Raw genomic sequence first — 11521 nt, forward strand, 5'->3', positions numbered from 1 at the left:
CAGTACCTAAACGTACTTTATTGTACTCTAATACATTTCCCAAAGTTTCAGCTCGATATTTTATTTACAAAAAAAGTTCTTAGGTTCAAAAAAATATTCAGTTAACTGAAAAACTGTAGTCGGTAATATAGGTATTTAGCTGTGTCACATGCCCTTAATGTCAAAATATGAAAGTACGCAAGAACAGGGTTGCCAGCGTAATCGATTAGGTTAGGTCAAGTTTTGTTAGGTTAGGATAGGTTAAACCTCTATGTAGGTTAAGTCGAAGCTGAATGAAACGGTACCGCAAACACAACGGGAAAACACAATCAGTTTAATTGTGTTTCGTGAGGTTAGGTTAGGTTAGGTTAGGTTAGGTTAGGTTAGGTTAGGTTAGGTTAGGTTAGGTTAGGTTAGGTTAGGTTAGATTTAATTTCAGGTTAGGCTCGAGTTGACCCATTCGATGTAGCACACATATGCTACTGGGAAAATATGCTTCCAGAGCTTTACGTGTAGTTCAATAAATTTCTATTAATTCAGGTTAGATAAGGTCAGGTTCTGTTGGGTAAAGTTATGTTAAATAAGTTAATATCAGGCAAGAGTTGATTTTCTTCAGTTGTCGACATGTTTTTGAAGTGAATATTTGCATCACTGTCATTATTTTGAAATTCATTTGCCTCAGTGCATGATTTTTTATCATTTTTTGAGGTTATAGCTCAACCAAGACGTGATGGGTAATTTTTGATACCGAATTTGAATTCAGCACCCCAAAATCCATAGGATTGCGTGTGTCTTGTTACCAGATCCGCACACTTTTTTGTGTGGCTGTGTTATCAATAAATCACAAGAATTTCTAACTAACTATTCGAATTTTAAACTAAAAAAAAACATGTTAACAAGAAGTTTCTCGAGAAAATTTCCACTTTTTGTTAAATTTTAAATAAAAGAGATTTAGATAATTGATTGAGCTTAACAAACTTAGGTGTTTATATTCACTAAAAAAACAGATTGTTTAAAATATTATTTCTCTAATTTTTGCTTATTATTCACAAATAAATGAAAAAGCAAAGTGAAGTTCAAAATTTCGAATGAAACTTCAATTTTCTAATAATTTTCTAAGTGAGGAAAGTTATAAGAAATAATCTACCATTCCGCAAAGAGAAGATTGTAAAACATTTTCATTAATTGTGCAAACAACTATTTTTGTTAGCTTGAATTCATTATTATTTCAATATAATTGAAAAACGATAAAAAATTCGAAAAAATCAGAAAAAATGCAACTTTTTGGTTTTGATATAGACAAAAGCTGGCTGTAAACAATAATAATTTGTTAATACACTGATTAATATTATTAAAATTTATTTACTTTAAACACAGTGTGGAATGAATTAAAAATTTAAGATAAACATTAATGAATTCAAAAAATTGATGTAAACATCTTATTATCAGTATAAAGCAGTATTTTATGTATTAGAAACAATTTGCATTCAATAACTGAAAAAAAATCATAATTAGCTTCAAAAACTAGCAAAATCCATTTTTTCGGTTAGGAGTTTTTTTCTGGGACACTATATAAAAGACTTATGTCAGTGACTTTTTAAGGTAATTCATCATTCATATTCTATGACCTTTAAGCATTATTTAAAAAAAAAGTATTAAATCTTTGGCGAATTTGAACAAATTTTGGGACGATATAGATTAGAATTTAAAAAAAATTGCAATTGATTTTTTAGGGGACTTATAAGCTCACTTTTGACACTCTTAGGAGTTAAATTCATCACTGAGTTATATAAGAAGTGCTTTTTTGTTTTATTTTTTAGATTTCAATTTTGATTGTCTGCGAGATTCTACTAAATTTTAATTTTTTTTTACAGAACTAAGATCGGGTACTTTAGGAACTTCTTCTCGAAATACAAAAGGAAATGAAAGTTATGTGAATTATTACGATGCCCTCAGAGCTCACCAAGCTCACGATTCACGTAAGATGATAATTTTTTTCGAAATTATGATAATTTAAGGCAATTTATAATATTTGATGAAATTTAAAAAAATAAGAAATTTTGAGGATTAAAAAATTTCGAGGTTTTAAAAATTTTAGTATCTGTATAAAATTTAAGGAAATTTTGTACATCTTTAAAATTTTGAAAATTTTTAAAAATACTAAAATTTAGTTATTCCAAAAATTATTGAAATTCGTGTAGACATTCGTTAGCACAGTAATCAACAATTAAAATGGTTATAAACTGTTTTTGTGCAAAAATTTAAAATCTGTGGTTTTTTCATTAGAATTCATTGTATGTAATACACTTCTTTTTAATACTTTGATAAAATAAGCAAAATACAAAATCTGACCGAAATAATATTAATTTTCTCTCAATGATAAATTTTGCTTGAAATTTCGAGAAATAAGTATTTAGGGGGAGGGGTTCGTCTGTCAACATATCAAAAAGTGTTACGTGGGAGGGCGTTCACAAAAGTTTTTTAACATGGGACACTTCTTTGATTAAAAAATAAAATCACAGATAAACGCAACTTTCTAGTATTTACCTTAGAGAAAATAGTGATAAGCAATAGTAATTTGTTTAAAGAACTTTTTCTATTAGCTTTCATTAATTATTACTTCATTACGTAAAGGGTCGACAAAAAGTTAAAAATTTCAGAAGAAAAGGGTAACTATCTCTGAAATAATTATAGATGAAGATTCATTAAAAATTAAAATCTGCTTAGACAATCACTTTCACGCAACTTAAATAATTATTGAGTCCCTGCAAGTGATAAATAGAGAAATAGTTTATAATTTAAGAAAAAACCACGATTTTCTACCAGTAAACAAAGGGAGTATTATTTAAAATAATTATTATTTGTTTAAACAATTCTTTTTGTAAACACAAATTCATACCCACTTTAATCTGATTGAAAAAAATCTGATCATCAGTAAAAATAGTATGCTATTCATTAGGAATGATCAAAATAAAAAGAATTGCAAAAAATCATAAAATTAAGGCCAAACCCGTTTCGTTACTTGTGGTGTTTTTTTGGGGCTATATAACGCAGCCTTCTAGAGGTGATATATTATATTTCTCTTCTAAGAGAAAATTTCTGAAAACAATAATTAATTGCTTAAACCATTCACAAGAATATTTAATTAGAGGCATTAAAGTAGGTGGAGTAAATGGCCGTAAGACAATTAAATCTATTTTTAAATTCAGAAAATAATAATATTTTTAGAAATTTTGAACATTTGATAAGATTCAGAAACATTAGAAATTTTGTTAAGCTTCAAATTTTTCAGCATTATACAAATTCTAGAAAATTAAATTAAAGCTCAATTTAACGCTGACTTATATCAAAAGAAGTTTTTTTTATTATTTAAAAATTAATATTTTAATTTTTTTGAAAGCTTTTTCTTTTTTCTGCAGAATCGTAAAAAGTTGGGTTAGGCCCTTATAGAAAGCTAAATTAAAAATATCTCAATTTTCCTAATATGTCTGCCCTCCTAATTTTTTTTTACAGATCCAACAACGAATCTTAATGAGAGAGTCGAAAGTAGTAATAAGAGTCTACGCAATAGCAGTAATAATAGTGGACGAAATAGTAATGCGAATAGTAACAATGGACTCCTAAGTCATGCGTATACACATAGTGACAGTGGACGCTCAGATATTAATGGCTATCAATATCTTACAGATAACGGTAAGATAACTTAAAATTTTTGGAAAATTTGATAAATTATGATAATTTCAGAAATTTGAACGTTTGACCAATTACAGAAATATTAAAAATCTTTAAAGTTAAAAAAGTTTGAAAATTTGGAAAGTGTTGATAATTTGAAAAATTCTAAACATCTTAGAAATGCTGAAAGTTTTGAAAATATGCAATAATTTAGATATTCTAAAAATTTGCGACATTTAAGTACATTTATGGTATTACCATATGAGCAAATTTGAAGCCCAATAGTAAACTCCCATCATCAATGTGGATTGCAAAATTTTATTTTGCTGGTCATCACTTCGTTAAATTTCATTACCTCCAAATCTTGGCCTATTTTCAAGATTTTTAAGAAAATTTTATGGCGCATATGAGCCATTTTGAAGGAGAATGTAGCCATGTCCGCAACTTTATATTGTGCATCACTTTTGAACACTTAAAACGTGCGTTACACTGCCCTCCCCCCCAAATATGATATGTTTGTTAATAAGCTAGCGCAAAAAAATTTGGTGGTAGCGCATTTGAGCGGGTTTGAAGTTATGACAGCTAAAATCAATTTATAAAAATATTACTGGCCTAGAAAAATAACACTAGCCCCCCCCCCCATATTTTGATCGCTGATAACCTGTTTATCAGTGTGGCGCAGTATTTTTTTTTATGGCGCATATGAGCGCATTTGAAGATCTTCGAGTTCATGTGATTTAAACTTCGATTTTTCCAATGGGCAGGAGGATAGCATGACTATAGACCCACCCCACTGTCGTAACACCTGGTATAACTCCTACAGTTTTGTGGCGCCAATTTTGTTATCGGTGGCGCATTTGGGGCGCAATTGTCTTAGCAATGAAAACAAAGCTAATAAGATTTCTAAGAGACCTGTAGAGCCTGATTTGTGAACTATGCTCTCAGTTTTCGTATAAATAAACAAAAATGACATAAAAAGTGGACATTTTTCCATTTTTCTGATAACTCTGCTAGATCCTTCTAAATTTTAATGTTTTTACTTACAGATTCAATATCGAGTCTTTATCATATCGGAAGTAGTAGTGAACGTGGGCGCCCAAGCAATGTGGATAGTGAACGTGGACGCCAAAGTAATACAGAGAGTGAACTTGGACGCCCAAGTAATGTTAATAGTAACTATGGACACCTTAGTAACTCGGATAATGAACGTGGACGCCCAAGTAATGCGGATAGTAATTATGGACGCCTAAGTAATTATATTGAAAATAGAAGCCCAATCAATGCAGATACACATAGTAACAATGTACACTTAAAAAAAAAGAATCAACATTTTGCAGAAGACGGTAAGATAATTGAAAAACAGCCCTAGATTCGTATTCGAAAAATCTCGATGCTTTTTTTTTAAATTTTGTTTGAACAATTACAATCATTTTTATTGTTCCAATATTATTTTAAAGGAAATAGCCACGTTCAAAAAATATTTGAACAAAAAAACAAAACAAAAAACAGCATCGAGATATTTCGGCGAATATTCTAAGGATGTTTTTTGTCTTCTGATACGATTCATGGTTATTTTTTTAAAATTAATTATATAACTTTCAAATCCATATCTGCAGAAAATTTCAAGGTCATTTAAATTTTATTTTATTTTTTATAGAATTACAAATGGTACTTTACAACGGAAGTAGTAGTGGTCATAACAATTGGCCCAATAGCAATTCGTACAGTAACAATGAACGCCCAAGTAACGCGGATAATGAACGTGGACGCCCAAGTAATATCGAAAGTTACCTTGGCCGCCTAAGTACAGCTGGTGGTGAACGTGGACGCCGAAGTAATTTGGATAGTGAACGTGGACGCCAAAGCAATGTGGATAGTGAACGTGGACGTCGAAGTAATTTGGATAGTGAACGTGGACGCCAAAGCAATGTGGATAGTGAACGTGGACGTCGAAGTAATTTGGATAGTGAACGTGGACGACGAAGCACTGTGGATAGTGAACGTGGACGCCGAAGTTATTTGGATAGTGAACGTGGACGCCAAAGCAATGTGGATAGTGAACGTGGACGCCAAAGCAATGTGGATAGTGAACGTGGACGCCAAAGTAATTTGGATAGTGAACGTGGACGCCAAAGCAATGTGGATAGTGAACGTGGACGCCGAAGTAATCTGGATAATGAACATGGACGTCCAAGTAATGCAAATAATAAAAATAGACGCCGAAGTAATGCTTATGATAGTGGAGGCCCAAGTACTCCACATACACATAGATACAGTAGACTCTCAGATAATAATGCGTATCTATACCATGGAGACGAAGGTAAGATAATTTTAAATTATTTGGAAATTTGAGAAATTATTAGCATTTTTGAAATTTAGAACATTTGAAAATATTCATTAACATAATAAATTTTCAAAAGTTAAAAAAATTCAAACATTTTAGAAAACTGAGAAAATTTTTGGAATTATTAACATTTTAGAAATTTTGAACATCTTATAAATTTTTGAAATGTTGAAAATATACGAAAATTTGCGTATGACGTCAGTCTTCATTACTGAAAAGTAAAACTTTGGCCGCGATTAATAGGAATGAGAAAAAGGAAAAATCATGAATGTCTTTTTAAAATTAGACATTTGAAAAATTTCCTTCTCAGGATGTCTGACTCATATAAAATTTAGGGACACGGCTGTCCAATGGAGGTCACGACCACTTCACAAGGCGCCGTATTGTGGCATGGCATTAATTTTTTGGTTCAAAAAAGTCTACAGCCTTCAATTTTCCCCCATTTTCACATATCAATTTTTAATCAAGTGCACTTATTTTTAAAGAGCACTTTTGTCAACGACTTTTCCATCTTCATTTTTTAAATTTATTATACGCTTACTGAAATGATGAAAAAATCGATATTTTTCACAAAATAGTTATTTACTCTTCAAAAATTATTTTGTGAGAAAAAAATTTTTTATAGCTAAAAATGATTTAAATTATTGTGAGAGTGACTATTAGTCACAACTTCTATAAAACGTTAACGATTATAGTTGTTATAAACATTTTTTGTACAATAATTTGGAATTTGTGGTTTTTTGAATTTCGGATTTCCTTTTATCATCTAAATTGATGCAAATATTCTCAAAATGATACATGTTTAATTATATTCGTTGATATTCAACAATTGTTGATTTTTAAACAAATTAAAATGTATAAATATAATACATTGACACTTAAGGCTCGAAAAGAATTTGTTTTTATCAAAACTCGTTAACATTTTTGTTAGAAATTTTCCGTCATTATTTTTATATGAAATTGACAATAAATGTTTGTTAGTATTTATTTATATTATTCTATTTTAAATGTCACGAAAGTTTCAAGTACTTAAAAAATTTTATATTTTTTGTTCAAAACAATTTTCTCTCAGCCGAAAATTCTTTAAATTATTGTAAGATTGACTGTCAATAACAATTTTCATGAATAGTATAGGTTTAATTAAATTCGTTCAAGCACAACAATTGTTAATCTTGTAAACAAATGCAATAAATAGACTCAAAGCTTTGGCACATTGGCCTGTAAAACATTTTCTTTTGCACTGGGAATGCCTTGAATTTTTGAGAGGGAAATTTACAACCACTATTTTCAATTAAAATTGACAATTAACTATTCATTATCGTTTTTATTTAATTTTGAATTTCACAAAATTTTCATATATTTAAAAATTGTTATAATTTTTGTCGAAAATAATTTATCTGAATTGAAAACACGATTTCTTAAGACATCAAAATAGAATTAAATATATATCATTTTCAAGAATATCTGCGGTAACTGAAATGATCTAGAAGAATCCAAATTGTAAGAAAAGCTTACTTAAATATGTCCCTACAAAAATTTCTAATAAAAATTGTTTGTTGCTATGGTTTTATAAAAATATTGACTACGAATCTTTCTCACAAAAACTTAAAGCGGTTTTAGCGAGAAAATTAAAATCAAGCCAAAGTGTCAAAGCTTTGAATTTATTTATGTAAGGAAATCCGCAATTTAAAAGACCATAAATTATAAATTTCTGCACAAAAATTGTTTCAAACAATTAAAATTGTTAATTTTTTCCAGAAATTATCAATGACAATCACCCTCAGAATATTTCTAACCATTTTTAGGTAAGTGAAATTTTTTTTCAAAAAAATTACAATATCAGGCTGTTTTTTAATATAACTGGTTTATAATAATTGTAACATACAGTAATCGAACTTTTTGCATTTTGAGAGTACCTTTGTAACGATTATCAATGATTTTCACTCGAAGATGAGTTTTCAATCCAAAATAATCAAATTTTAACGACATTTTTAATTTTTTGACCAAAAATAAGGACTTGAACATAATAATGAAATTTCCAAAAAATAAGTATTTTGTTTTAGTTGAATTTCTAATCAAATGAGGTCGAACTTTTTTTTAAATAGTAAACTTTTGAATATTAAAAGATGAAATTTCAAAGAAAGATATGCTTTTTTACCAAAAAAGATAAATTTTTAACAAAATAGTTGAATTCTTTAATTCTTTAATCATTTATTTTTTGTGCGATAAAAACTTTAATTTTTGATTTTTTTAATGATATTCAAAAAAGTTTTTCAAAAGAACCGTGTAGGATCTTCAGAAAGTAAATTTTTTTCTTCCTTTGACTTTTGGCCCACATCACGCTTTGTTTCGCTTGATTATTCATTTTCGTTTAATTTTTGGGTTTTGAAAATTACAAAACTCTAGTAATTTTGCAGATATCAAAAAAAGTCATAAAGATAATTTGTTATATTTTTGTGTCCTATAAAGTGTTTTGCATCGAATTTTGAAATAAAAAAAGTGGCCTCAAACATTTTTTAAATGCTCTGACTTATTGAGTTTTTATCGTAATAGCTGTTTTTTAAAACCATTGTTTAAACAATTAATTTTCGTATTTAAAATTAAATATGAACTTACTATAAGTGAGTTACTCTAATTAAAAATTGGACATAATTAGTGCCAAAAACTTGTAAAGTCCATTTTTTCACTTATGGGGTTTTTTGGGTCCCTATAAAATATACTTATGGTTGTAGTATTTGAAAAGCAATATAATATTCGTATTCTATGGCTAATTTTGAAGATAAATATCGAGGTTCAACTCAATGAAACTATCATTGACGATTCTGAACAAAATGTACAGAAATAATTTTTTTCTCATAGGAAATACGTATTAACCCGTATGAAAATGCTTCGACTTGAGTTCGACTGGAATTTTCCCCAAGTAAGACATGCTAAAGTCGAAAAATTTGACTTGAGCATGTCTCAGTTTTGAGACGGAGCCAGGCTTCAATTTATGTCTTGGAGACAAGTTTGTATGTCCTGAAGACATAAATTTATCTCTTGAGTCGAATTTTTATGACTCCAACACGTGCGGTTTATAACTTGGAGCGTATAGCTGGCCTAACAAAAGGGATAATTCTAACAGTCAAAAGAGCTAAACTTTGTTAATTATCTTGTATATTTTTATATAATTTATATATTAAATCAACTTATTTACTGATTGTTATTTGTATTATACTCGTTCAACGATGATAACGAAAATGTTGTAAGTTTTCACGTATTTCTAACGGCTTAAGAGATCCTTCTAGATAGTTACAATTTTTATTTTTTTAAGTACATTTTTAAGGGTTATGCTCGGTCAACCCCACTGATTCTGAATTTTTAAATTAAAAATAACTAATTTAATAATTACAATTTTTTCATTTATCAATTTTAATCTCATTTATGAGCCAAAAAAGGTTCGATAATCTCAGCCAAGACCAGACTCGTCTTGAATCAAGTAAACGTCGTCTTAGCCAAGACAAGGCTCGTCTTGAGTTAAGTAAACGTCGTCTTAGCCAAGACAAAGCTCGACTTAATACATTTAAAAGCCGTTTTACCTGGCGTGGCCATAAAAGTAAGACGAAGGCCTATGTCTCGACTCGGTCTTAAAACGCAGCCAGGCATCGATTTCTTGGAGGCGAACTCAAGACATAATCAAGTCGAACTCAAGTCGATGAATTTTGACTCTGGAAACTGAATTGGGTTTTTGTCATCTCTAAAGATGATTAAAAAAATAAAAATAGAATTTACCTGGGTAGCCACCACGTTACATTTTTGCACGTGAGTGAAATAAAAATTCAAATTTCGCTTGGTGCCTTTGAATCATCGTCATTTACCTTACTTATAAGCAAATGGTGTATTTAAAATTTATTTATGAATTTTTTTGCACCATAAAAATATTAAGCTTCAAGTTAAATTATGCGCGCGGAAACAAATCTAATTGCATAATTATTCGAGGTACTAGTAACTACGAAATTTGAAAATCACGAAACTGTAAAGGTTTCAATCTGCTTTAAATTCTTATAGAGATTTCCAAGATTTAGTTCAGATTGGTGGGATCCAAATTTTCTGACCCTTCTCGCGAGCAGATCTCATGTGGACTTGTACAGACTCGGCTAAACTCGGTCACTTTCTGATTCAGTCGGATGGTCGTTCCACGCTTGTGAGTTTAGGTCGAAATGCGCCACACCAAATCACCTATGTCCAGAGTTAGGCAAAAGTTTCCAATATTTCTTACATCTGCTAGATTCCTGATAAATTTTCAACTGTTCCTACAAGACTTCTCTTGAGATATCGCGCGCAGTAATTCAAAATTTCTTAGATAGTAGCCTTTCGTAATTAATAACAAATTTCAAAATAGAGGTTGGAGAACCCAGGTATCTCAGGTGCCTCCTAAGTTAATTTTTTCATTTACAGAAGCAATACCGCATGAACTTGTTCCAAATACACCATACAGGCGACTTCGACAACATTTTCCTGACAAGAGTCCTATTACACCTAGGGTAACAGATGCGAAAATTGACTACCAAAAACAAAAAGATATACAGGCGTTGCTAGGAGAAGAAGCCGATAGACGCAGCAATTCTTCAAAAGGTGAAGCACTGGCCCCACCAAATAGTCCAGTTTCTTCAACAGGCCATTCCTTTAGATCTTTAGATAATACAACCTGTCCATGTTGGCCAGTCGTGACAGCATCAAAATGTGCTAAATTTAGGGAGATGACTAACTTATGAAGTTATATGTAATGCAGAACCTCTGTTCCGTTTCCGTACAAGGTTACAAGGGTGGCCAACTTCACAGCTTTTATTGTAACATTTTTAAAAGCTTTTTTAAATATTTTGAAAGCTTTGAACACTTTATAAAATTTTGTGAAGTTTTCCGAAATATTTTTAAATCTTTTTGAATATTCAAAATCTTTATGTAAACTTTGTAAAGTTTCTTTTTGAAACTGTTCAAAATCTTTAAAGATTTAAAACGGTTTGAGTCTGAGGGGGAGAAACCTTAACAACATTGAAAATCTGGAATTCTCCTGGATTTTTTAAATCTATGAAACCTGTGAACTTTTTTTTAATTTTCTATGAGAACCTTTTTTTTGGTTACTAAAAATTCAGTTTATAATACTTTTTTATTGCTTTTCGGATTTCAATCAAATACATGCTTTATGAGTAAAAAAATTCAATGTTCTCATGAAAAATTCCAGAAAACTTCTAGGTTTTCTAAATTTAAGAAAATCAAGGAGAATTTCTGGTTTTAGAAGGTTTCAAGGTATATATGCTGGATAAGCACTGATAAGTGTGGTCAGGACGCGGATAGGTGACCCGTCCTGATTCTCATTTATTTGTGTTATGACTGCTTTTAGCCATTGTCGAGCGGGAGGTTTGATGCCAAGGATTTGGGCACTCAATGCTATCGATTGTCTACATTCAATTGCGTCTGTCTATAATCGGCTGAACTCCGGAGATTTGGTTTTCTGCAGTTTTCCACTTCTCTGACCAAATGTTTAGC

The 11521-nt window shown here is 30.2% G+C and overlaps 1 protein-coding gene across 1 annotated transcript in view; it reads left to right on the forward strand.

The window, feature by feature from the left end:
- The window catches only part of LOC117181035 (putative uncharacterized protein DDB_G0282133), a 19202-nt gene extending 8453 nt beyond the window's left edge, over positions 1 to 10749 (forward strand). Inside the window, exons 3-7 of the mRNA XM_033373604.1 lie at positions 1854 to 1958; positions 3493 to 3672; positions 4698 to 4994; positions 5309 to 5971; positions 10433 to 10749. Of these exons, the coding sequence (XP_033229495.1) occupies positions 1854 to 1958; positions 3493 to 3672; positions 4698 to 4994; positions 5309 to 5971; positions 10433 to 10749 (1562 nt within the window). The remainder of the gene's footprint in view (positions 1 to 1853; positions 1959 to 3492; positions 3673 to 4697; positions 4995 to 5308; positions 5972 to 10432) is intronic.
- The last annotated feature ends 772 nt before the right edge of the window (positions 10750 to 11521 follow it).

Source organism: Belonocnema kinseyi, chromosome 10, assembly GCF_010883055.1.
Source record: "Belonocnema kinseyi isolate 2016_QV_RU_SX_M_011 chromosome 10, B_treatae_v1, whole genome shotgun sequence".
Classification (NCBI taxonomy): Eukaryota; Metazoa; Arthropoda; class Insecta; order Hymenoptera; family Cynipidae; genus Belonocnema; species Belonocnema kinseyi.